Source organism: Mustela nigripes, chromosome 3 (assembly GCF_022355385.1).
Source record: "Mustela nigripes isolate SB6536 chromosome 3, MUSNIG.SB6536, whole genome shotgun sequence".
Classification (NCBI taxonomy): domain Eukaryota; kingdom Metazoa; phylum Chordata; class Mammalia; order Carnivora; family Mustelidae; genus Mustela; species Mustela nigripes.
In genome coordinates, this window is record NC_081559.1 from 159084482 (window position 1) to 159111616 (window position 27135).

The 27135-nt window shown below is 44.8% G+C and overlaps 1 protein-coding gene across 4 annotated transcripts in view; it reads left to right on the forward strand.

Annotated features, from left to right (window-relative positions):
• The window catches only part of MATN2 (matrilin 2), a 134842-nt gene that overhangs the window by 1939 nt on the left and 105768 nt on the right, over positions 1–27135 (forward strand). For all 4 annotated transcript variants that reach the window (XM_059394915.1, XM_059394916.1, XM_059394913.1 and 1 more), the window contains exon 2: positions 10061–10230. In XM_059394915.1, coding sequence (XP_059250898.1) covers positions 10086–10230 — 145 coding nt within the window. In that variant the 5' untranslated portion in view covers positions 10061–10085. The remainder of the gene's footprint in view (positions 1–10060; positions 10231–27135) is intronic.

Genomic DNA, 27135 nt, shown 5'->3' on the forward strand with positions numbered 1-27135 from the left:
AAGAAGAAGAAGAAGAAGAAGAAGAAGAAGAAGAAGAAGAAGAAGAAGAAGAGGAGAATCCACTTAAGAATGCAGAGATCTATGGCTTTTCACTGTTTGTCCATACTTTTATTCCTGCCATGAGAATTCCACCTTAGGCCTTCCAGTTGCCAGGATTCTCTCTCTCTCTCTTTCTCTCTTTTTTTTTTTTTAAATAAATCAGGGCTCCAGAGTTCCTTGCTCCTAGCATCCAGACCCAGGCAAACGGGAGCCAGTGTGGCCTGGGTTTGCTCACTGGAGATGCCGTAGCAGAATTCAGCCCTTTTGGGTCTCCCTCCTCTTAGTCATGCCCTAAGCTCTCAACAGCAAGCACCAGGTATCTCTGTTCCGCAAGAAGTAGTTGTGATGAGGCCCAAGATTTAAAGAAAAGGAAAACAGATGATTGCTTTTTGAAAGATAGCAAAGAAATAAGAGGGTCTTTGGAGATTCTAGAAAGGGATCCCACAATTTTCCTGGAAAGAGCTCTGACGGGTGCCTAAAAGAAGGCCAGGAGTAAGGCCGGGGTGCGGCTGGTAAGGGGAGTAGAGACAGGCTCAGGTCTCAGGAAAAGCAGGCCATAGGGTGTGATGGGTGCCAATGCCGGCGGGCACCAGGTGGTGGGTGTGAAGCCGGGCATGCAGTGACAGAAGACATGCTAAGACTCAGGGGTGAGTGGTGGAGTTCAAGACCAGTCATGTGGGTCAGAGTTTCTAGCGCTTTCCCCCAGGACCTCCAGCCCTCTGGCCTGTGGCACTGTGTTCAAGAGAACGCTGTCTCTTGGGACTCCCTGTCTTTAGGGACGCTGGGGAGGGCTGCCCTATTTCACACGCCTGTGAGGTAGCTTGGGAGGGTCGTGGGAGGAAGGAGGAGGGAGGCTGAAGCACTAAGGAGCATGGAGCATGTCGTCACTGTTGCTAGTAAATAGCGCCAGAGAGGCCCTTCCAAGGGACCAGTTGCCACTTGGAGCTCCAGACTGTGAGGTCATCTTTGAACCCTGCCATGTGGCTTGGCAGACGGCCGTTATTGCCTTACCTGGCAGGACCCTGAAAGGGACTCAGAGAGAAAGGCAGGGCTGGGCTGGATTCCAGAGGCTTGGGCCGTTGTCAGAAGTTGGCGGCAGTGATGATGTCAGTGGTGAGGGGTAGCACGGGCACAGCCCAGAACGCACATTGATCTGGGCACCTGAGGGCCAGATTTGGGGACTTTGGAAGCCACAATTAGGGATACAGCAGGATTACTTTTCATGACTGTGTAACCAGCATTCTGATGAATCAGTAGAACCAGCACCCCAAACTCCCCTCATGCCTCCTTCTGCACACAGACACCAGAGTGTAACCACTACCCTAATTGCTGTGATGGAAGATTAGCTTTGCCCACTTTGAATTTTATTTTGTTCAGTATTTTGTTTGTAAATTCATGACGTTAATGCATAAAGTGGTAATTCGTTCTTTTCTCTTGCTGTATAATATCCCATGTATGACTTTACCTCAGTGTATCTGTTCTTCTGTTAAGGAGCATTTGGGTTCTTTCCATTCACAGTTCATTTTGAAAGGGGGTGACCACCTACCCATGTGTCTGTTGTTACAAACTCCATCCAACCAGCAGAGAGTAAGAAACATTGTATGAGGTTATGCGGTTGAAGGGTTAATGAGAGAGAGAGTGTGTGTGTGTGTGTGTGTGTTGGTGGGGTAGGTGGGGGGACTTGCAGAGGTCAGCATTATAACCCAGGGCCAGATAACATGGCTTTGAATGCTAAACTAAGGACTCCAGATTTTATCCTATAGGCATGTGGAAGTTGGAAGCTACCGGCTGTTTTTGGGCCGGAACATGATAAGCATAATAGTGTTTTGGGGAGATTGAATTCAGCACTGGTGCTAAATGGATTCACTAGGTGAGACTTGGAAATAGTCTATTAATTAGGACTGATGTTCCATTCCAACTTACAGAAAAAGGTGAAATAATGGCAGCTTAGAGAAAGAAGTTTATTTCTGTCTTGCATTCTAGAAGCCTGGAGGCGGTGAGTCCAAAGTGTGAGTGGGGTCAGGGACCAATACTCCTGTGCCTCGCTTTATCACAGAGCGTGGCTTCCATGTCTGTCGTGGGTCATGGTTCAATATGACTGCTGGGCATCCAGCCAGGATGTTCTCATTCCAGCCAGCAGGAAGGCAAAAAGCAAGGAGGTCAATCCCACATCCCTCCTTTAGGACACTTTCCAGAAGTTGTACATACCATGACTGTGGTCACCCACTGGCCAGCATGTAGTCACGCTGTCAAGAAGGGAGGACTGGGAGCCATGGTCTTTACTCCAGCCCATCACACATCCAGCTCAAAAGTGGGGGTATTACCAAAGAAGGAGAGGTAGGAAGATATTGGGGGATAACCACCAGTGGTCTCTCTGATGGGAATAAGGTCTAGGGCTGTGACTTCGGTATGGATGGAAAGGGAAGAGACATGAGTGAGAAGACATCACTGAGGGGAAAAAAAAATGGCAGGACTTGGTGCTTAAGTGCATGGAAGGGAAAATAAGATATGGAAGGAATGACCATATATACCAAAATATGAGGGGAGCCCCCCCCCGCCAAAATTACTCCTTAGGAAAGAGGAAATTGCCCTTTGAGTCCTTGCAAAGTCTCTCAAAGTACAGGGAATCTAGAAAATATTTTAAGCAAAGTGCTGTTTGGGGAAGACACACTAGTTCAAAATGTTCTCATGTGCTAGCTTTGTATACATCTAGCTAAGGAGCAAATTGACGCAAAATAAGCAAAACAATAAGCAAATTGACGCAAAAATAAACAAATTGACACAGATTTTGTAATTATGCTCGAGGGCACAATTTCCCAGTAGCAAGGATTGGGTGACGCTGGATACAATCCTTTAAAGAAGAACACCATGAGGGAGCAAGTGGTGGAGATATGGTGTCTTCATATTACGTGGGTAAGTGACAGCTGCTGGCCCGAGATAAAATGTCCAAGGACAGCATCATATACAGGTCTGGAAAGTTCTGTAGCTCAGATAACTTAGACACAGGTGGCGAGGTTGGAAGACTCAAAACATATCTTCACTGTTGACAAAATAGTGATGTTCGAAAGGCAAGCATTTTCAAACATTGTCTTATGGAACATTTTTAAGGAGAAAAGCCTTAATTCTAAAGTGATATATTATTTTGTAATTTAAAGCATTTTGAATAGGCATTTGTGACTACGTTGATGCATTATTTATTGTGACTCGATAGCTGATATTTTGTCTATATCCTTTTAAAATTATGTATTTAACTTGGCCAAGAAATTTGAGGGAGGGGGTCCTCCTGTCACAGGAGATAGCCATTGGGGTCACCTGTATTTAGACAAATATCCTATGTAGAGAAAGACATGAGCTGAGACTTTGGCAGTCGTCGGTTGTAGAACTGGGCCCGTTTGATTCAACATTTATTGATCTTTTGCTGTTCAATAAGTGCTTTTGTTCAACATTTGTCTATTTTCTAAGGACTTATTTATTAAATTCGGCCCCCAGCATGTGGGTGATACAGCAATGACCAGGTACGGTCAGCTCACAGACAAGGCAGGGAGACAGATCTGGTAGCAAGAAAAAGAAACCGAGGGCTAGGGCGGACAACCGACCCATTGTTCGGGTCTCACAGAGACATCAATCCTTCTTTGGAAAATTGGAGAACATTTTAGAGAGTGGGTAACACGATGAGCTGAGCCTTGAGGAATGAACGCAGTTTTGGTTAAAGTAGGGCTCCCAGGCCAAGGGGACTAGCGTGGAGGGAGGCACCAGCTATGACAAGAATCTGAGTTCCTCCGGCTGGGGAGATGGCAGGGATAGAAGGTTGGCTTTGTCCCTTAGCTAGCTCTCAGGGCTGGGAGAGTGTCTTGGAGAGTAGCATAAAATTGGGAACTCGTCCACTTCGCAGAAGGATTGTAGGGATCTAGTGAGCTGATAATACCCAGAATGCCCAAGGTCACTCCCCGGCACATAGTAGGCACTTAAAAAATAGTAACGGCTTACCCCCACCCCCACCTTCTCTTCCTGTCCAGAGACAGAGTTTACCACCTTGTAGGAAGTCATGCCCAACCTTCTTTAGATCGCAGGACTGTGCTGGCCTGTGGCCTGGTTTGGCTTGAGAAACAGGGCTCTCACGCCACGCCTCTCGTTTTACAGCTCACTAAAACCCAGAGAGAGAAGTCATCTCACTGAGATCCCGCAGGGTGTTCTAACAGGCCGGGCCTCTCCTCTCAAGGCCCACAGCACATCCTGATGGCTCTGCTGTGATTCTACTCACCGGACAGTTTATTTGGAATGGGGACACGTAGAAGAACCCAAGGCTAAGAGGGTCAGAGCAGTCTCCTCTCCCTTTTCCCCTACCCCCTTGTTAAAGCTTAATGAAAAGACTCATTGTCCCATGGAGAGGAGAAACACAGTTAAAAGTCAAAGCTGTTGTATTTTTTAAAAAATATTCTTTCCGTGCCCCTAAATGCTTCATGGAATCTGTTCAGATTGAATTAACCTCTGTTTCCCAGCACAACCATCCTCCTATGCCCATACATGAAAAGACCCGTTTCTCAAGCTTCAGCCCATTTCCCAACTAGAACTGGCGCCCGTCCTTCAATGCTCTCAGCTCTAAGTGCCCAGCTGAGCAACATTATGAATAAGGGTTCCATGCCCTGACGTCTTTTCTCTTGTTTCACTGTCACTTCATTTTTTTTTAAAGATTTTATTTATGGGGGCGCCTGGATGGCTCAGTGGGTTGAGCCTCTGCCTTCAGCTCGGGTCATGATTTCAGGGTCCTGGGATCGAGTCCCGCATCGGGCTCTCTGCTCCACAGGGAGCCTGCTTCCTCCTCTCTGTCTCTCTGCTTGCCTGTCCACTTGTGATCTCTCTCTGTTAAATAAATAAAATCTTTAAAAAATATATTTTATTTATTTATTTGACAGACAGAGATCACTATTAGGCAGAGAGGCAGGCAGAGAGAGAGAGGAGGAAGCAGGCTCGCTGCTGAGCAGAGACCCCGATGCAGGGGCTCCATCCCAGGACCCTGAGATCATGACCTGAGCCGAAGGCAGAGGCTTAACCCACTGAGCCACCCAGGCACCCCATCACTTGATTTTTTTAAAAAGGTCTATCTTGTCTATATTAATATTGTCCTACTGGCTTTATGTGGGCGTGTGTACAATATTCTTTCCCACATCCCTTTAGTTTCTTTTAAACAGCATTTTTGAAGTATAACTTACATACCGATAAATTTCATCATTTTTAGGGGACAGTTGAGGAGTTCTGACAAATGCATACATCTATGTTTCCTCCACCATAATCATGATATAAACACTTAATTTCCACCCCCCCCCCCCAATTTCCCTCATGTCCCTTTGTAGCTGATCTTCTCTTCCGACACACAGGACCCTGGAACCACGGATCTGCTTTCTGTCCTGTAGTGTTGCTTTTTATTGAATGTCACATGGACAGAATCATTCCAAATGTGATCTGTTGTGTCTGGCTGCTTGCACTCAGTATAATTATTTTAAAATCCAACCGTTAGTTGCCGAGTAGCATTCCATTGTACGGAGGTACCGCAGTTAATTAATCCGCTCATCGATACGTGGACGTTTGGGTGGTATCCTGTTTTTAGTTTTTATAAATAAAGCTTCTAGGACCATCTGAGTATAAGTCTTTGTGTGGATGAATTTTTGTATCTTTTGGGTGAATTCCGAGGAGCGAGGTTGCTGGTAGCAAGAGGAAACATCTCAGTCTCACCAGGAACGAGGAGTTTATCAGGATGCAGGATGTCTGGTGCTCAAACATGGGCGGTTCTGGGTAAACTAGGACAGTAGGTCACCTGTGCTGGTGTGAATATTTCACATATTTTCAGATGGGCTTTTTGTCTTCTTTTTATTGGGTTTATAAGAGTTTATACAGTCAGATATAAATAACAGATCAGAAATGTTGGGCAAATCTTTTCGACCAGCTTGTGACTGGCCATGCCACTGCAGTTTGAAAAAGAAACGTTTTAAATACTTTCAGATACTAGTGTTATTTTTAAGTTATGTATTTGTATGTCATCGTTCTATTATACTGGTCATAAATAAATAAGCATAAATGTTAATTTCATGTGTGTTAAATGGCTTAATATGACAAAACAACCATTGTGTACTTTATATTAATTGGTTTGATTGCATAATGATAAGAACAACAAGTAGTTACTGAGCACTTACTATGTGCCATTCACTGTTCTATGTGCTTTATATATATAGATTGATTTAATCCATACAACAACCAGGTCTATTTCTTATCCCCACTTTAAAGATGCAGAGACTGGGCGCCAGGGTGGCTCAGTGGGTTAAGCCTCTGCCTTTGGCTCAGGGCATGATCTCAGGGTCCTGGGGTCGAGGCCCGCATCGGGCTATCTGCTTGGCAGGGAGCCTGCTTCCTCCTCTCTCTCTGCCTGCCTCTCTGCCTACTTGTGATCTCTCTCTGTCAAATAAATAAATTAAAAAAAAAAAAGATGAGGAGACTGAGGCACAAAGAAGATAAGAGTAACCTGTTTGGTGTTCGATACCTAGAAGTGCTTAGTTCTGTGTTTTCTTTTTTTAAGTAATTTCCACGCCCAACATGGGGCTTGAACTCACCACCCCGAGATCAAGGGTCTCAGGCTCTAGTGACTGAGCCAGCCAGGGGCCCCAAGCTCTGTTTATTTTTCATTCCCTACCCTTCCCCTATCCTTAGTGCCTTCTGGTTAGTGATGGTGATCTCAAAATACAAATACCTCTTGAAATCAGCAGGAACCCCAACCACATGAAATTGTTTTTGGAAAATGCTAATCACCCACCACATCATGTTCCAAATGTTTGGATTTAAATGCAAATATGTCAGGTTGGAAGTGGGCCTAGAGAACATGTTGTATACGTTTGAAAATAAATAAAGGGGGCCTTGGTATTTCTCAGTTTGGAGGAGGGAGAAAGCAGTAAAGTAATAAATCACATATAAATGACATAACACACTTATAAAGTCACATAAAATGTGATGAATACCCAGGAAGCTGGAAAGTAAATAGTAGGTTTAAGACTAGAGAAAGAGGCACAATCTTCTAAGTGTTCCTTTTCTTGGAAAGAATCTCACAGTTAAAGCTATGAAAAGGGGCCAATCTAATTAGTGAAGAATTTAATCTGTTTAAAAAGCTGGGGGCTGTAGTTCTCAGGAATGAGCCCGTATGCCCCTGAGCCTCACGGCTTTATCAGCTGCATAACCTTAGGTAAATCACCTACCTTCTCTGAGTCACTGCTAGAATTAAATGATTTAATACACTTAAATTAAGCATTTGGCCCAGTGCCTGGCACATAGTAAGTGCTGTACAACCACTTGCTGTTTTTATTTATTTTTTTTTTTAAGATTTTTTGTATTTATTTGAGAGAGAGAGAGAGCAAGAGAGAGAGAGAGAGCACAAGCAGGGGGAGTGGGAGAGGGAGAATGAGTCTCCTTGCAGAGTGGGGAGCCTGATGCTGGGCTAGATCCCAGGACCCCGTGATCATGACCTGAGCCGAAGGCAGACACCCCGCCGACTGAACAACTCAGACACCCCCAAACATTTGCTATATTTTTAAAAAATACAGTATTTCCTCCTTTTTTTTTTTTTTAAAGATTTTATTTATTTATTTGACAGACAGAGGTCACAAGTAGGCAGAGAGGTGGGCAGAGAGAGGAGGAAGCAGGCTCCCTGCTGAGCAGAGAGCCCAATGCAGGGCTCGATCCCAGGACTCTGGGATCATGACCTGAGCCGAAAGCAGAGGCTTTAACCCACTGAGCCACCCAGGTACCCCCATTTGCTATTTTTAATATAATTTTAATGCATAGGGGAAAAGTGACTTAGCTGTACATAGCAAGTGTGCAAAACTGTGGACTTTGAAGGTTGACAGCCTGGGTTTATTGCCAGGTCAACTCCTAAAAGCAATCTGCTGAACAAACTATTCACTTATTTCCGAGGTGGGTTTTTGTTTTTGTTTTTGTTTTTGTTTTTAAGTTTTGGGAAATGGTCTTTGGCCTGGCCCTGCCTTGTTCCTGCCTCTGACAGCGAAACAGCCATGCCCTTTTTGTGAATTGTCTTCTGCGCATTTTACCAGCAGCTCATTGGGTTTTCTGCTAATCACTGACTTGGTAAATTGGCCTGCTTACCCTAGGTTTGAATCCCTGCTTTGCTACTTACTTTAGCTGTTTGACCTTGATCAAGTGATTGAGCTAGCTGCTCTGAGCCTCTGTTTCCTCATCTCTAAAAAGCAGAGGTAATCATTCTGATTTCTGCAAGTTAGGCATGAGGATAAAATGAAGTCAGTTGGGTGAAATTGCCAAGCACGAGATAAGAACTCAGTAAAGATTTTATATGCATGTGATGTTACTTAAATGTTGTTCCACCTTAAGTCTTCCCTCCTCCCCACCTAATTTATGTAAATTAATAAATTGTAAAGACACTCGTTATATGCGTAGAAAGTGGGAAATTTAAACCTAGTCTCAGGACATTGCCTTCTTCATGAGGTTTTGCCAAGCAGGACAGTCTTTTCTTTTAGGATTTATTTATTTACCTGAGAGAGAGAAAGAGTGCAAGCAAGGGGTGGTGGTGGCTAGTAGATGAGGGGCAGGGGCAGAGGGAGAGAGAAGAATCTCAAGCTGAGCATGGAGCCTGACGTGGGGATCGGTCTCACGACGATGAGATCATGACCTGAGCCAAAATCAAGAGTCAAGGTACTGGGGCGCCTGGGTGGCTCAGTGGTTAAGCCGCTGCCTTCGGCTCAGGTCATGATCTCGGGGTCCCGGGATCGAGTCCCACATCGGGCTCTCTGCTCGGCAGGGAGCCTGCTTCTTCCTCTCTCTCTCTGCCTGTCTCTCTGCCTACTTGTGATCTCTCTGTCAAATAAATAAATAAAATCTTAAAAAAAAAAAAAAAAAAGAGTCAAGGTACTTAACTCACTGAGCCACCCAAGTGCCCCCAGACAGAATAGTCTTGATGTCACTCACCATGTGGCCAAGTTCCTTTCTCGTCCCATGTGAAGCGTTGAGACTGGCTATCCTGGTTCTGACCTGGTTCTGACCCTGTCACTTCCCTGCTTAGAATCCTTCTGAGCCTCTATACCGCCTATGCCAATACAGAAAATGGGTAAAGGCAGTGCTGTCCTGGTAGACAGGGTTCCTTTGGTTCTAAGTCCCCTTGCTCCTGGGGGTACCTGGAGCTCAACTCAGAGTTAGAGTTCTTTACGCACCTGCGAGCTTCCTGCTCAACACTGGGTTTGATCCTATTCTCTGGTCCCCCAGCGCCTTTGCTCATTTGCTTGTCCCCACCTCCCCATGTGTGCCAGGCACTATGCTAAATGCTTCAGTTACATGTATTAACTCACTCAGTTAACTAATAGTATCCCATATTCCCACAAGGCTCGGGAGGTTAAGTAGCTTGGCCAGGGTCTTAAAGAAACAGTTGGTGAGTGTCAGAGTTGGGATTCAAAGCCAGGAAGTTTGGTGCCGGAGTCCAGGCCCTTGCCCACTGTGTACCATGCTGCCTCTTCACTTTCGTGTGGGGGAGGCAGGGAGGCTCGCTATGGGATGCTACCTTGTGTCTGCCGGACCTGAATGCCTTGGGAATTTATATATACTTATTTGGAGGATACCCTATTATCAGACTGAAGGAGTAATGGTACTTGGAATCTTCAGATATACTTTTTCCTTTTTCAAATCCAAGATATAGAATATGATTATAAACAAATGATAATAAATAACTAAAGAGAAACCTGAGGTTAGATTTTTTTTTTCCCCTGTCAAGTTTTCCATTCAGTCTCAGAGAGAACAAAATGATGAAAAATTTTCATACGCTTGCCCTGCTCAGAGTATTCAAGAACCTCCCAATGGAAGTTCCTTGGGTTCTTAAGGATCAAACACATAAATGACATGTTAAGGACAAGGGGCACGTTTGATACTGAAAAGGTGGCACAGCGGGTCTGCAGCGCCTAGAGTTCAAGGAGACCTGGAAATCTCACCCTGCTCCCTTCTCCTGTTGTGTCTGTCACAGCCTTCCCCTCCTCCTATTCTCGAAGATGGAAAAGATGCTGGTGGGCTGCTTTCTGTTGGTGCTTGGACAGACCCTTCTTCTCCTCCCCACTGAGGCCAGGGAGCGGCCCCCCTCGAGGTCCATCTCTAGAGGGAGACACTCTCGGACCCACCCCCAGACGGCCCTCCTGGGTGAGTGATCGGGGCTCTGCCTCTGAAGCAAGCAGGAAGAGGGGCTTATGGGCGGACCTCCTGACCGGGGATGGACACATGTCAGTAGGGAAGCGCTCTTATCCCTGGGTTTTGGGGGATGGGGTGGGGTGGCAGAGGGAGTAGATCTCATCGGCAATGAGGGCATGGGGTTCTCAAAATGAAATAGAAACCCTTCTATTTCAGATCCTTCCGTTTAATCTGAGGCTCATGACTTTTCTCCAGTATGCAAGGAAAAGATCTGAAAAGGTCAAGGAAAAGATCTGAAAAGGTCCTGGTGGTACTTCTCTGAACAAAGGTGTTAGGAGAGTTTTTAATTGGATTTGTCCAGCTAATCCATGTTAATAATGCTCCCCTGCATGGTAGCGTGGGAAAACAAGTAGGTGGGTTCATGGAAGGTGGGAGCAGACTCAGAAGAGAGATGTGGACACTGTGAATGGAATCAAGATATTTGGAGTAGAAAATATCGGGGTTCTCTTATGGACATGTTTTCTTCAGGTGAATTTTTCTCTTTCTGTAAGAGAAAGGAGAGATCCTAAAAACATACAGAGTGTGGATAAACGGAGCTGGTTGTAAGTACAGGCTCTGGCAAGCCCAGATGTGGAGGTAATAGGAAGGTTGGCCAGTGGAAAGAGAATGGGTTTTGGCATAGATCTGGTACTTACTACGTGCGTATACTTAGGCGGTATAGTCCCTCTGAGGTCAGTTTGCCATCCATAAAAATGGGAATGTTAATGCTGACCTTGGAATATTTTTGTGAGGAGAAAATAAGTTAAATGTAAACTCTAGGGAGGCAATGAGTGATAGCTTTATGACAACTGTTGTTCTATGAAGTTCTCGGAAGCTGTGTTTTATAGCTTGGTGGCCAGCTGGCAGAATTTGACCCCCTCTGAAGGCTATTGAGAGAAGCGCCCTACTGCCTGCTTGCCTCAGCATTCAAAATTATAATCAGAGACCAGGGGAACCCCCAAACACTCTTTTATTTTTTATTTTTTTAAATTTATTTTCAGCATAACAGTATTCATTGTTTTTGCACCACACCCAGTGCTCCATGCAATCTGTGGCTTCTCTAATACCCACCACCTGGTTCCCCCAACCGCCCACCCCCCGCCCCTTCAAAACCCTCAGATTGTTTTTCAGAGTCCATAGTCTCTCATGGTTCACCTCCCCTTCCAATTTCCCTCAACTCCCTTCTCCTCTCCATCTCCCCTTGTCCTCCATGCTATTTGTTATGCTCCACAAATAAGTGAAACCATATGATAATTGACTCTCTCTGCCTGACTTATTTCTCTCAGCATAATCTCTTCCAGTCCCGTCCATGTTGCTACAAAAGTTGGGTATTCGTCCTTTCTGATGGAGGCATCATACTCCATAGTGTATATGGACCACATCTTCCTTATCCATTCGTCCGTTGAAGAGCATCTTATTTCTTTCCACAGTTTGGCGACCGTGGCCATTGCTGCTATAAACATTGGGGTACAGATGGCCCTTCTTTTCACTACATCTGTATCTTTGGGGTAAATACCCAGTAGTGCGATTGCAGGGTCATAGGGAAGCTCTATTTTTTATTTCTTGAGGAATCTCCACACTGTTTTCCAAAGTGTAAGAGGGTTCCAACAGTATAAGAGGGTTCCCCTTTCTCCACATCTTCTCCAACACATGTTGTTTCCTGTCTTGCTAATTTTGGCCATTCTAACTGGTGTAAGGTGGTATCTCAATGTGGTTTTAATTTGAATCTCCCTGATGGCTAGTGATCAAACACTCTGTTTTGAGAGGTTAAAATCTTTCACTAAATGTTGGCCCCATGATATCGGGCCTTCTTGTCTTTAGTCTTCTGAGAATGTGTTTCCATAGTGACATCAGCAAAAGACCTTTGCAGATGTGGCTTGGACTCGGGCATGTCTAGTACACAGAAGGGCTTTTTTAAAAACAAATTCAAGATGATAAACGTGTATGTGTACACACACACACACACAGAGGGGAAAAAAAAATAACACTTAAAATGCCTGATTCATATGGCACCAGCCGCAACTGCCCAGTTGGGTCTCTTTCTTTCTTTCTTTCTATTTATTTATTTATTTATTTATTTATTTATTTATTTGACAGAGAAAGAGAGATCACAAGTAGGCAGAGAGGCAGGCAGGGGTGGGAGGAAGCAGGCTCCCCGCTAAGCAGAGATCCTGATGCAGGGCTCCATCTCAGGACCTTGAGATCATGACCTGAGCCAAAGGCAGAGGCTTTAATCCACTGAGCAACCAGGAGGACCCCTCCCCGCAGTTGGGTTTCTGATGGGGCTTTCAGAATGAGCCACCACACACTTAGCTGGAAAAACAAACTCCTCTTGGCCCCAAATTCCTCCTCCCCCCGACCCACACATACTGCATCTTCCCTAGCTAGCTGTCAGCATTCACTGTCCTCTTTGTCACCCCAAGCTCAGGCTTTGAAGTAGAAACCCCTCGTTGTCTGAAATCAGCCCCACGTCCAGTATTGCCTCCTATTCCTCATTTTGCTGGAGAATGTGCCAGAGACAAAAAGGATGGAACAGGGCACCTCTTCTCACTCCAGAGAGTGGCCAGTGGCCACTCCCAGGTGTGCTTGGAGGGCTGCTGGACCTGTGAATGTGATTGAGTGAGAATCATGAAACCGGACGTCAAAAACCACAGCTTTGGCCTGGATTCTAAGTGTCATCTGCTTTTGGTCTTCCTTTGACAGGGAACAAAGATGCAGAATCCACATTCACTGGAGTCCTTGTCCCAATACTTGATTTCCTCTTCATTCACAGGATATTGTATCTTCCCTCTTATGGGCGTTTGCTTTTCTCAGCTTTTTGTTTTCGATGTTCTAAACATTGCCCAGGCACATTTCACTTTTATGGCAAATCATTGTGTCTGTATTGAACGCATACCCTGGGTGACTTATTTCACTAGTTACTTACTTGCAAGGATATCTCCAAATGTTTTAACAGAGAAACAGAATTGCTTCTTAGGTTAATTCCTCATTTGAATGTTTTGATTAAAAAAAATTATACTGTATGTCTAAAGTCAAATCAGAGTTCCAGTAACAACTTGAGCCAATTAAAAAAAATAAGGCATGTATGTATGTGCCCCACTTATGAATGTTTGCAGGCAGCCCAGGCGGTAGTCTGGGGTGATGTGTGTCCTGTGGGCTTATCTTCTACGTCCCTCATTCATCGAGTTCTGCTGTGTGGCAGACATTGTGGGTTCAGGAAGCACAGGTGTAGTGGGGGAGACAGACATGGACAAAGATCGTTAATTTGGTGCATTGATGTGCAGCAGAAATTACATTAGCTAACCACAGCTCCATGCGGCCTGCCGTTCACTCGATGTAAGGCAGTGGGTCTCAAACGTTTTGGTCTCAGGATCCCTTTTCAGTAAAAAATTATTGAGGACCTCGAAGATCTATTGACATTTACTGGGTCATAAGCTAAAGTGGAGAACTTAAAAAAAAATTCCTTAATGAGTTAATTAATTTAAAAATAGCGATAAGAGACCCACAACATAACCCCTAATGTACATATAAATACTTGCATAAAAAGCGACCTTTTCTTAGTTAAAAAAGAATGGCACTCTTCTACATTTTTGCAAATCTCTTCCGTGTCTGGCTTAAAGGAAGATAGCTGGATTCTTACCTTGTCCATTGAGTGTGTCATGAAATGTTTTGGTTGGACTACATGAAGAAACTATGGCCTCCTGCAGATACGTAGTCTGAAAAAGGAAAAGCATTTTAATTTCCTCTTCATGTAATTGCGGATATTCTTCTTTGAGATAACACCCAAACTTGGCAAATGGTGGTTTCTTAAAGGTTAGCTGCAATATGGAAATGAAAACCACATCAGTAAACTTTTCATGCTCTGTGTACTCATTGGAAAATAGTAATATAAAAAGCAAATATTCGTGCTATTATGGGTATAGTTCTGACCTCATGGGCCCTTTGAAGGGATCTCAGGGACCCTCAGGGACCCCTAAACCACCCTTGGAAAATAGCTGGTTTAGGGCAGCGTTCCTGGTGAAAGCAGAGCTCCCCGCTGAGGGACGAGCGGGCGGGAGCACTGAGGCTCGAGCGTCAGGTGGGACCCGGTCAGGCCCTGGAGGACTGCCACACCATGAGGCGGGTGGTGTGAACCGGAGACAAGCTGGAGGAGGGAACCAAATCACTGAGGGCCGGGGTCTCCGGGGCTCCAACAAAGAGTTTGGGCACCGGTAGTGATCACTGCTGACCCGCTTTCCATTCTCTGTGTCGTCTGGAGAGCCTCAGCCTTCCTGGGCCGTGGCAAAGGGCAGTGAGAGCCTCTATGCACAGGCCACCAGGAGAATGAAGGAGCCCATTCTCCAGCTCCAAGTCCCTTCCAGGCGTCCTGGCTAGCGAATGGGGTCGGTGCTGCAGGATGGGCTGTACCCAGAGTGTAAGCCAGCGAAAGCTTCCAGATTCATCCCTCTGTCCTCATTCTTTATCAGCGGCGCACAACCCCTCCCAAACTCCCAACTCCTCCTTAGGCCCTTCAAGGTGGGGTGCACCAGAAGTCATGTTGTCTCCACCCCAATTACTGCCTCCTTTGCTTGTGCACAGTTTTTCTCTTTACTCTATCACTGCCTTATGGGGGCAGAGCTGTTGCCAGGGGAACCGCAGGATTCTTATCAGCCTTTTGGAAACCTTAACCCTTTGCCCAAACTCCCACTCTACTGGACTCCTCCCTCCTAGAATGAGAGTCCACAAAGTGTCTCCACTTCTGTGGGCTGGCTCTCCCTGTTTTGTTTGCCTTCTACAAGGTCTTGTTGACATGCACGTTCTTTTCTAAATTTACCAACCTCGCTCATTTTATTTCTGCTAACCTCGAAACCTCTTCCCTTCCCTGTAACAGATACACCTTTGGAGCAATAGTACCCACACAGAGTTCGTGTTTGTGATTTAAGAGAGAGCGTTTTAAGTGGAAGGTAGAGGTTTTCAAGAAGGCTAGCCCCATAATACGGTTAAGGGATGGGGGAGCTGAACCCCTTCTTCCCGATGCACCCCCTCTACTCCTGCCAACATATACTCTCTAGGGAAAATTCCAGAGGTCAGGGCTACAGAATTCAGTGAAATTTCTTCACAACAGTTAATTTGTTACTTAAAAATAAAGCTAATGGAGACACTCCAAAAACTCACCATATACAGCTCCAAGTTCTGTTCCTTGGAAATCACAGCACTTATGAGGGACTTATTTCCATTCCTACATACATTTCTAATGAAATCTGACATCAAAATATTAGTGAGAATGCAATGTGTTTCATATAAGGACCTGAAGCCTGCAAAATTAGCAACATGCCTGAAGGAAGGGGCCAGCCAAGAGAATTGAGTTTAAGAATGTCCTACTCTCTTGCCAATGGAGGTTTTTGCCTAAGTTGAAAATAATTAACGTTTTCAAGGGTTGGCTGCCAGTAAATGAATTTCAGCGTCCTAAAACAATCCTCCTAACTGACACATGTTGGCACTCTCAATGAGGGAAGAACAGCAGATGCCACAGGCCGTCAGAGTTTCTGGCTCCTGGAGAGAGAGACCCCTTGAGGCCACAGGCTTTATATTCCCTGGAGCCACTTTATCACGATTTGAACTTTTGTCTCCTTCCCTGAGCTTTCAGGGGCTTTGTTCGGCCTCTTTCTTCTACTTGGAATTTCTTTCCTTAGCCAAGGCCAGTGATCAGTCAGGGCCAGTCCAATTTTAGTATATGTGCTGCCGAAGCGAGCACAGTCAGGGCCAGTCCAAATGCCACTTGTCCCTCTCACAGTCAGGCAGGACCCTCCTGGGATGGGCCACGCCCCCTACGGGTCCTCTGCTAAGTGGTCGACCCTGTCTGCCTTATCTTCCAAGGGGTCAGAGCGGCGCCTACCCAAGATGGATTCCTACTCTGGATATTTTTTTACTTGCCTTGTTTTTACCACCAGACTATAAACCTTTGAAGATCAAGACGGTTTTTCAGGTCTCAGAGCACCTCTGGGAGGCTGCTCTCAATTTCGGAGCCCCTGCTGGGAGTAGGACCCTGCTAGCTCATTGAATCTGAGAGAAAAAAGATGAAGCACTGCAAGGTGGTTATTGGTTTATCTCATTTTCAGGAGAGGAAGCCCACGCTCAGAGAAGCTAAGCAATTTGGCAAGCTTGTCAAAACTTCTGCAAACCCAGGAAGAAAAGGTGCCCATTCCCACCCCATGCCTCTTAGGGAGAAGTTGCATGGCTTAGGGAAGGTGTGTTTGAACAAAGGAAAAGGCACCTCACACTCGAGCTTGCTCCCTGACCAGGAGTTTCTGAGCAAACCATGAAGTGTCCATCCGTACTTGGAGATGCTGCTGCTGCTGGTTCCCTTGGGGTCTGTGGACCTCAAGCCCTGGTGCTGGGTCCAGCCCACAGTAAAGCTCGGTGCTTGTTGAATGACTGAGTGGATGAGACATACAGGTGGCTGATTTCATCCCTATGTGGACGGTTGTAGTCTTGATTCCACTTACGCTTAGCAGGTGACGTTGGGCAAGTCGCTGGGTCCTCTGGTTTGTTCGTCTACCAAAGGAGGTGGTTGAAGTCAGTGATCTTCAGGTCTCATCTAGAATGTGATGACAGATCTAAATTCCTGTGCCTTCCTGATGTCCCTTCTCTGGCTTCTGTGGTTGAACCTCCCAGTGCAGTCCTTGGCTTTCTTTCACTTTCTGCAGGTGGGAGAGCCAAGGGGGAACCATAATCTGGAGGCTAAGGAGGGTTTTGAAACAGAAGAGGTGGAGCAGTAGAATCAGGTAGGAGGCTGGGCAGCAGCATCTCCCCCCTTTTGTTTGTGACTTGTTTGTACCTAATTCTTCTCTCATCGCTGACTGGAAGCGGCAAGGACCAAGTAGGGGAGAGGGGGCAGGACAGCGGGTGGGGTGGAGTAGCAGGATCAGAAAGGGAGGTAGAGGGGACAGTAGGAGCACAGGGGGTTTGATTCAGTAGGTCTGAATTGGGAACCTGAGAGGTTGCCTTTCTGGAGCTCTCCATTGGAAAATCACTGTAGAAGAGAAATCTAGAAAGTGGGGTCAGGGGGATGGGCAGGAGGAAAGGATTTTAGGAGGAGATGCTGTGGGGCACGAGCCAGAAACACAATGCAGGGGTGAGTAACATCTGTAAAAACACTGTAGTCGGAGAGTATCAACTAACTGACTTGTAGGCTGGGTCCACCCCGTTTGAAGCTTTGAAAATAAGCTGCTGGCAGTTTTCTCTCCATGGGGAGTTGGTGAAGGGGTCCTCCCCGCCGTGCAGGGAGCCAGCCTCTTCTAGCAGACGGATTAACACACAGCTAAGCAATCCAGTGGCTGGTGTGTCTTTGTTATCAGATCTGATTATAAAAATGAAGGGCAGAGCTTATCAGATTGTTTTCACTATAGCAGAGGCTTTTCAAAAGTAAAGTCCTTTGAAGTGCCATCACACCCCCTCTTCAGCCCTCCAGTGTGCATCCAGGCTATTCAATGGCAGCTAGAAACAAGGACTCAGGTTGGGGGGGAGGGGCTGACGTGGCTGCTGTTCAGCCCAGATGCATAAAATAATTCTCTCCCTGCCTGTGCTCACTGCTTCTTGTACAAACTAGTGTCTCTGTTAGCATTCATGTTGAATAAACTGTATAAAACAAATTGTGAATTCCTATCTTGTAATTATACTGGAAGAATTAAAAAAAAAAAAAGAAAGAAAGAAAAGCCTACTATGTGACTTCCAATAAGTTACAAAGCCTTCCTAGACAGGGGTCCCCCAGGGTGGCTCAGTTGGTTAAGGTTAAGCATCTGCCTTTGGCTCAGGTCATGATTTCTGGGTCTGGGGATTGAGCCCTGCATCAGGCTTCCTGCAGGGCAGTGAGTCTGCTGGTTGGGAGTCTGCTTCTCTCTCTCTCCCCCGCTGCTTATTCTCTCTCTCAAATAAATAAATAAAATCTTAAAAAAAAAAAAAAAAAAGCCTTCCTAGCCAATGAATAAGTAACTTGACCTTTTTTTCTCCTACAGATTCTCCTGTCTCCCCTTCTTTCTTCCTTTCTCTTCTCTCTTAAACCCTTCATCCTCCTCCTTTTCTGTAACTCTCCTTTCTCTCTCCCTCTTAAATCTCTCCCTCCCTCCCTTACTTCCTTCTTCAGTCCCAGGATGTTTTATCCTCAGCTTGCCCATGTGTTTGGTCTGTGTAGTGCCATCTATGAGGAGGTGGCAGTGGGGAGCACCCTCCCTGTGGGTGACATAGCCTCTCTTCTTTCCCTTGATGGCTTGTCCTGTCCGAGGGCGGGCACCCGATCTTACCCCTCTGGCCAATCACATCTGAGGTCTCCCTAACTGATGATAATAATTAAAGTGATGATAATGAGGGCTGTCTTTTTTTGAGGGAGGGGGAGAAGCATCTCTATGTGTCAGGCACTGTGCTAGCACTTCACACGTCACTCTGTATTATTGTCCCCACTTTACAGATGAAGAAACTGAAACATAGAGAGGTGAAATGTCTTGCTCAAGGTCAGTCACCATTGAGCAGCGGAGGAGGGATATGAGAACGCAACAGGCTTTTTCTTCTGTTCAAATTCTTTTCCGCAACCCTACCTCTTCTGTTCTGTCCCACCCAACTGGACTCATCTTTCAGGGCTCAACGGAAGCACTCCTAATCTTCTTAGGTCAGGATTTAATACCCCAACACTGCCTTCCCCCAGCAGGCTCTATGTCCCAGCGAGGCAATTCTAGGCTGTGCCACGATTGGCTGTTTCATTGTCTGTGTGGAATCTGCAGTGACCGGTAACATGCCAGGTCCACAGCGGGGACTCTGTTAACACCTGGAGGAGTAAATGAACGAACAAATGAGCAAAGAGGAGTGTCTAGAGAGGAGCCGCCAGGGTGGTGAAGGTTTCTGAAGCCAGGGCATGTGGAAAAGATGTGAAACACCTTAGGATGTTTAGCTTGAAAAGGTCGAGGGGCTCTCTGAAGGCTGTGTTACAGAGGGGTCCAGGCTTGTTGTCAAGACCTCACAGAGGCAAGGAAGAGCTAAACACCCATGCTTTCAAGGAAACAGGTTTTCCTTCCATGGGAAATTCTGTAGCCCAGGAAGGAAACAGTTTACCTCCTTGGGTTTTAGGGATGCGGAAAGCCTTGTGTGGTTTTTATTTTTTATTTTATTTTATTGTTAAAAAGATTTTATTTATTTATTTGATGCAGAGAGAGAGAGAGAGAGAGAGAGAGAGATCACAACTAGGCAAAGCAGCAGGCAGAGAGAAAGGGGGAAGCAGGCTCCCCACTGAGCAGAGAGCCCGATGGGGGGCTCAATCCCAGGACCCTGAGATTATGACCTGAGCCTGAGGCAGAGGCTTAACCCACTGAGTCACCCAGGCACCCCCTCTTGTGTGGTTTTAAAATAAGCCTCTAATCTGTGAACCCTCATGGTCTAGGATTCTATGGAGTTGCCTGCAGAATTAGGAACTGAACTAGGAGATAAGAACTTTCTCTCCTACCAAAGGAAAAAAAAAAAAGCTAAGTATTTTCTTTCCAGGAACAATCTGCCATAGGAGCCTTTCCAGTAACAAATTTTAAGCAAGAGAAAAACTGAGAAATTTTTAGTGACTGGCAACATATAATTTGTTGAATCCCTGGGCTTCATTTTTGGCAATGTTAATTGAATGAATGAAAAGAATGATTACAGGTTAATTGTTTTTGCTTTTTTGGTTAATTCATGTACAGCTTGCAGTTGTGAATGTGACTAGACCTTTACTTTGAGTGGCTTAATAGCCATCTTAGAGCAGGTGTTTTTAACTTAAGTGGGACATTTTGAGGGTTTTTTTTTGCATTAATTTTATCTTCTTCATTTAAGTTATTCATTCTTGATTAAAATCTTTTTCTTCCTTAACATAGCAATTCAGAATCATCTACAAATTTGATAAAATGCTTTCTTATATCTTTCTTCATGTCTCCCCTGAAAATATTAAAAGAACATTTTATATTCTTTCGAAATGATTAGAAAGAATAATCATCTTTATTTTAAAAAGTTCATGTTTAAATATTTCATGACCCCTAGATACTGGAATTATAAGAGGAGCTATTTCAGAAAGTCTCCTGAGTGATCAACCCATACATATTTCATGTATTCTCAAGAGGAAATACAGAGACCTGAGTTGTCTATTAGTTTCTTAGGGCCGGCATAACAAAGCACCATACACTGGGAGGCTTAACTTCCAGACATTTGTTTTCTCACCTTTCTGGAGACTAGCAGTCCACGATCAAGGTGTTGGCAAAGTGTGGGTTTTTCTGAGACCTCTTTTGCCGCCTTCCAAAGTGCTGCCATTGCCCCATGTGTCCTCACGTGGCCTTCCATCTGGACCTGTCTACCTCCACGTTCCCTCTTCTTATGAGGACACCAGTCAGATCAGATTAGAGCCCATCCTGATGACGTCATTTGACTTTAATGACCTCTTTAAAGAACCCATCTCCAAATACACTCACATTCGGAAGTACTAGGGTTTAAGACCTCAACTTAGGAATTGGGGGGGATGTGATGCAGGTCCAAACAAGTTGCCCTGCTCTTCACTGTCATCATGGATGACAATACGTCTTCTCTGACACATTCCTGAAGAGCTTCTTTCTCCTTTCTGACTTACCATGTATTCCCATTTCAAGGTGCTAGAATATTGCAGACATATGCCGGGGAAGCATGTTCAAAGAGACTCCAGAGGTTTCTGAGTCCTTAGACGAACATGGTGGGTTGGGAGGCCGACTTCCTAGGGCTGGAGATGGGAAACGAGTACAGCATAGCCAGGATGTGAAGCCAAGTCCGAGTAAGACTTTTCAAGAGCCAAGAATGAGAACCACCAGCTCAGAACAGCCTTCTTTCAGTATATCCAGAGGAGACTGATTTATAGGGAAAGATGAAAGGAGAGCCATGTGTGTATTTTGGCTTCACAGAGGACGGTGGGGCCGGGAAAGGGGGAGGAGGGAGAAGTTATCGTAAGGCTGAAGCCCAGCCAAGGAGTGAGAACATCAAAGAGGGAGCTGATGGCCAGATGTACAAGGAGCTGATGCAGGGGAGAAACGAGGAATGTAGGCATCTGATGACATGGGCTCAGGGCCAGGAGGGACCTTTGGAAAGGCAGGATGCATTACGTGCCATGTGGGGCATTTGGACCATGAGAATCCTGGGGAGAATGAACCTCAAAGGTCTTTAAAGTCAGGTTGGCCCATAATGTAACTGTGGAGGAATCCAGTCCAGAGGGCTCAGAGCTGGCAAAGACCGTGAGAGGCTGCTTTCCATCTCTAGCTCTTAATTCCCCCGCCCTGACCCTAAGGCTTGTTCCAGTTGATGGGATCCATTCACTGAAGGAGTATGACCTGAGAATCCCCACGTTACAAGAGCTGTGCTGGGCCAAGTGAAAGATGCAGAATCCTTCAGTGTTTAGGACTCACTGCTGGGGTAGCCAGGGAAGCATGCCCTCCCCTTACAGGTACTATTTATCCACAAGTGTCCAGAGGGCCAGTGTTCCTAAAGCTGTCCTGTATGATGGTCCCATCTACTGAAGGAAGCAGGCTCCTCCACCCTCTTGGTCCAGGCAAACTTGAATTCATCTCCAAAATGAAGAGGACTAGAAAAGACATCAATTTTACCTAGCTATTTTTCTGTGCCCAAATCGTTTAGCTCTAATACGTTATTTTTTTGTTTCATGATTTGCCTCAGTTTTATCATTCATCCACTCATTGAACAGATACACCTTGAGGATCTACAGTGGGCAAGGCCAGGATTGTTTCGGGCACTGTTGGTATGGCAGAGTCCTTTCTGGACCCCTACCTGCCATGCTTTGGGGTTTGAGGCAAATTCCCTAGTTGTAGGCAGCACAGGAAAATTGGTATGGGATCCATGAGAGATGGCCTCTAGGGCCAGTGGGACTCACTCATAAAACCATCTGGGCCTGATGCCTTCTGTAGAGAGGGTATTTCTGACATCTAATTCAATTTTTTTTTTTTTTAACAGTCATGAGTCTTATTGGGGTTTCCTATTTCTTCTCGAGTCTATTTTGGTAATTGGCATTTTCCTTAATTTGTATTTTCAAATCTATCGGCATACATACAAAATACAGGTCATAGCACTATTTAACACAGGGCATGGTATTTAACAATAAGTGCTCAGCGTTTTGTTCCCATAGCTCTCAAAACTCCTACCAAAATTCTGAGGGAACACTGAGACCTGGGGGCTGATGTGCCAGGTATGGGGGGAAGAAGTCTCCATTGACTATTAGGTTTCTCTGGTAATACCTAGCCTTTGTTAAGAGAGCTCTACAGGTTTTGAAAGCATCTTTTGCTAGCCTTATCTCCCTTTTCTTCACAGAGCCTTTGAGAGGTAGATTTGATGACAGTCTCACTACAGATAAGAAAAGATCTGATCAGAGATGTTAATTTATTGATGATGTAGAAATGAAGCCATTCCTAGATCACATCGGTTTACCTAGAGAGAGCTGAGAGGTTTTTAACCCCAGGGGCCATGGACCACCAGAATCTTTAGACAGACTTCATTGGGCCTATAATTTGGATTGGAAAAAAATCACATACTTTTTCACTAACCTCTAACTGCAGCTGAGCATTTCCATCTATTATGATTGTAAACCACAAACCACAGGAGAAACAGCAGCACCATGTCACCAAAGGAAACTGCAGATGTCTCCATGGTGCATCATGGACTCGGCAGAGATATTTAAAAATACCATTGACATGCAACACTAGTTAGGAGACCCCCCCCCTTTTTACCTTGTTATTTATTTATTTTTTTAAGATTTTATTTATTTATTTGAGAGAGATGCAGAGGTAGTGAGAAAGTACATGAACAGGGAGGAGGGGGGAAGGGGGCCTCGATTCCAGGACCCTGGGATCATGACCTGAGCCAAAGGCTGATGCTTGACTGACTGCATCACCCAGGTGCCCCACCGACCTTGTTACTCAATATTATTTTTGAAAGTCCATACATTACTACACCCCCAACTTTTAAATAACTTGATAACTGAAATTCAAATACTTGGCCTCCTTTCTTACCCTTTGCATTTACTTGTCTATTTATTGTGGTAATTGAGACGCAAAGCATAAGATGAACCATCTCGAACATTTTGAAGCGTACAATTCAGCGGCATCAGGAACACTCACGTCGTTGTGCAGCCATCATCACTGTCTATTTCCAGAACTTTTCATCATCCCAAACAGAAACTACCTGTTAGGAAGGACCTCCCCATCTTCCCTTCCCCAGGAACTTCTTTTCTACTTCCTGTCCCTATGGATTTGCCTATTCTTGATACTTCTTATACGTGGAGTGATAGAATAGTGGCGCTTTTGTGACTTTTGTCCCTTAGTATAATGTTTTCACAGTTCATCCATGTTATAGCAGGTGTCAGAACTTTTTCTTTGTGGCCGAGTAATAGTCCATTATATGTGTACACCACATTTTCTGTCTCCATTCATCTACTGATGGACACAGGTTGTTTCTACATTTTGGCTATTGTGAATAATGCTGCCATGAACATGGGTAAGTGTCTGTTTGAGTCCTTGCTTTAAATTGTTCTTGGCTATGTATCAAGGATGAAATTGCTGAGAAATATAGAAATTCTATGTTTAACTTTTTTTTGAGAGAGAGGGAAGGAACACAAGTGTGTGAGTGGGGACAGAAGCTGGGAAGAAAGGCAGAAGGGCAGAGGGAGAGGCAAAGAGAATCTGAAGCAGGCTCCAGACCTAGTATGGAGGCTGACCTGGGGCTTGATCTCACGACCCTGAGATTATGGCCTGAGCCGAAATCAGGAGTCGGATGCTTAACCGACTGAGCCACTCAGGTGCCCCATCTACATTTAACTTTTTGAAGAACTGCCCAACCAAATTGCACGGTGGCTGCACCATTTTACATTCTCACCAGCCATGCACAAGGGTTCCAAGTTTTCTGTATTTTTCCAACACCTGTTATTCTCCATTTTTTAAATAGTAGCCATCCTAGTGGGTGTTGCATTTTATGTCAGGCATTTAACAAGTTTATTCGGAGGAGGAGTCATGGGCTTCCCCACACTGTCATGGAAATCCTTGGTACAAATAAATTTTAAGAAATGAGGAAGAAGGAACCACGGCCCAGAGATACCGTTCCTTGTTCAAGGTGAAGTGATTCACCAGCAGCACCTACGGCTTAGGACTAAGTCACCTGGGGCTCAGAGGAGCCCTTTTCTCCTCCTACTACATAGTGTCTTCTCATGTAGACATTTGCCCCAGCCAGTGGTCAGACTGAGTCAGGGCTGGAACAAAGCCATCAACCAACCAGCCACTGAAGCTGAGGTGAGCCACAAACACAGACAAGACAGACATTATCCCTGTCCACAAACCGCTGTCACGTAAAACTACCACACATAACCAGAGCAGCTAAATCTTTATTCACTCAACAAACACTGAGTGCCTTGTGTGAGCTCAAACTCCATGTTTAGTTTCAGTGTCTAGGGGGTATCCACAGGGACACTCCTTGGAGATGCTCGACTGATAGTTTGGTTTACAGGTTAAAGTTCAAGAAGGGAAAAGAACCTTGCCTATGTTTCCTTTAAACACAGAATGGTGTCCTGAACTGTCATTTCTTGATTGGGAGCCTCCAGCTCCTCAGAGAGCCCAAGATGGCTTCCTTTTTCCTAATGATCCTCCTGTTTTCCTACAAGCTTCTAATCGACTGTGGCTCTTGAATGTTCCCGCACCTGCCACTGCACTTGTCAGCTTGGTTTTAAAAATAACAGTAGCTGCCTTTTAATAAGTGTGAATGCTGGGTTTCCACTGTGTGACCATGAATAAGTAACACAATCACCCTCAACACCTTGTCTCCCTTATAAAACAGGGATGATAATCAGTGGGAAAGAGGACACAAGGAGACCACGCAGATAAAAGTTTGGCATGGAGTCTGGCGCAGAGTAAGCCTTCAATAAACGCCTGTTGTTGTTATTGTCTATTTTAAAATCTATTCTTAAAAAACACTTTGTACATTGCAAAGTGGAATTAACAGAGCCCACTCTACTGTGACATCTTTAAATCTAGGAATTAGGTCTTTTCATCTCTGGGTCTAAAGCATCTGGCATTGTAACTTCTCAATACATGTATAGTAGGGTACCTGGATGGCTCAGTGGGTTAAAGCCTCTGCCTTCGGCTCAGGTCATGATCTCAGGGTCCTGGGATCGAGCCCTGCATCGGGCTCTCTGCTCAGCGGGGAGCCTGCTTCCTCCTCTCTCTCTGCCTGCCTCTCTCTGGCTACTCGTGATCTCTGTCAAATAAATAAACAAAATCTTTAAATATATATATATGTATATATATATATTTATTTATTTATCTCTGTCAAATAAATAAACAAAATCTTTAAATATATATATATTTATTTATTTGACAGAGATCACGAGTAGTCAGAGAGAGGCAGGCAGAGAGAGAGGGGGAAGCAGGCTCCCCACTGAGCAGAGAGCCCGATGCGGGGCTCGATCCCAGGACCCTGAGATCATGACCCGAGCCGAAGGCAGAGGCTTAACTGAGCCACCCAGGCGCCCCATAAAATATTAAAAAAAATAAGAAATGGTTCTTTTAAAAAAATACATGTATACTGAATGAATTGTGAGAGGTGACAATAATAGTAATTATTGGTATTATTAACTTGTATTTATCTATTTGAGCATCTACTGATTTAGCTATAAGACAGCATTTTTTTCTTTGAGGCTTAAATCAGATATTGGTCTTAGAGAAGAACCTCTACTGAGTTGATAACATGAGCATTTTAGAAAATATGCACACTTAGCAGAAGAGTTTAATACATTTTATTTTTTAAAATGTCAAAATCTGTATAATCAGATCCATTCCTTCATACATGGCATACATTTTCATTAAGGAGGTGCTCTGCAGCAAGCTTGGTATCACTAGAGAAATCTCTGGATAATAGGTAGATTGCAGTTGGCTTAAGCTAACAGTGGTTTTATGAAAAGATATTTGAATACCTCACAAGAAGTATGGAGGTCAGTGATCCCCAGTCCGTGGCTGTGGCTCAGCTTTGTCATCGAGACCAGAACTCCTTCTAGCTTTTAGCTGTGTCATCCCAGGAGATTGGCATTCCTTCCTTAGGCTTTTGCCTTACAGTCCCAAGATGACTGCTGCAGCTCCAAACATCACTTTGTTCCATGACCACAGTCAAGTCAGGAAGAGAACAAAGTCAGGAAGAGAACATCCCTTGGTTTGTTCCTTTCATCAGAGACCAGAATCTTTCCTGGAAATTTCAAGAGAGTTTCCCTTACTCCCCACTGGCCAAAACTGAATCAAGTGCTTACTCCAGCTACTGAGTCTGGATAGTGGGATAACCACGACTGGCTTTGTTCAGTAAGGACACCTTCCTGGTGGGGAGGGACCTGCCCTTATGGAGCCCATGGCTGCCTCTTAGTTGCTTGAAATCTTAGGCAAATGGAGCAGAAAGGAGTGGGGGAGAGAAATGAATTTTAAGTAGTCAACCACTAGGGTTGTCTGCTGTACTGTGTTAAGCCATTGTCTTGAAAGTACACAAAATGGGAAGAGGGCAGTGATAATTAAATTGAAAGAAGAGAGGACAAGAAAAAGAATTACCCAAATGGTTGGTGCACATTAAAAAAACTAAAAAAAGAATGTCAAAGCTATAGATTTTATTACTGGGTTTTTTTTTTATTTGTTTGTATGTTGTGTTTGTTTTGTTTGCAGTTTAAGGATTGTATGATAAATAGAAATGTATTAGATGCAATTTAAATGTTTTTAATGCAATTTAAAACTTGTGTAGTAAATGCTTCATGAATTTTTCTAGAAATCTTGAAACATAACTGACTGAAATCCATACATACTCTCCTTATTCTGTAGCAGGCTGAGATTGATCCTATAACCT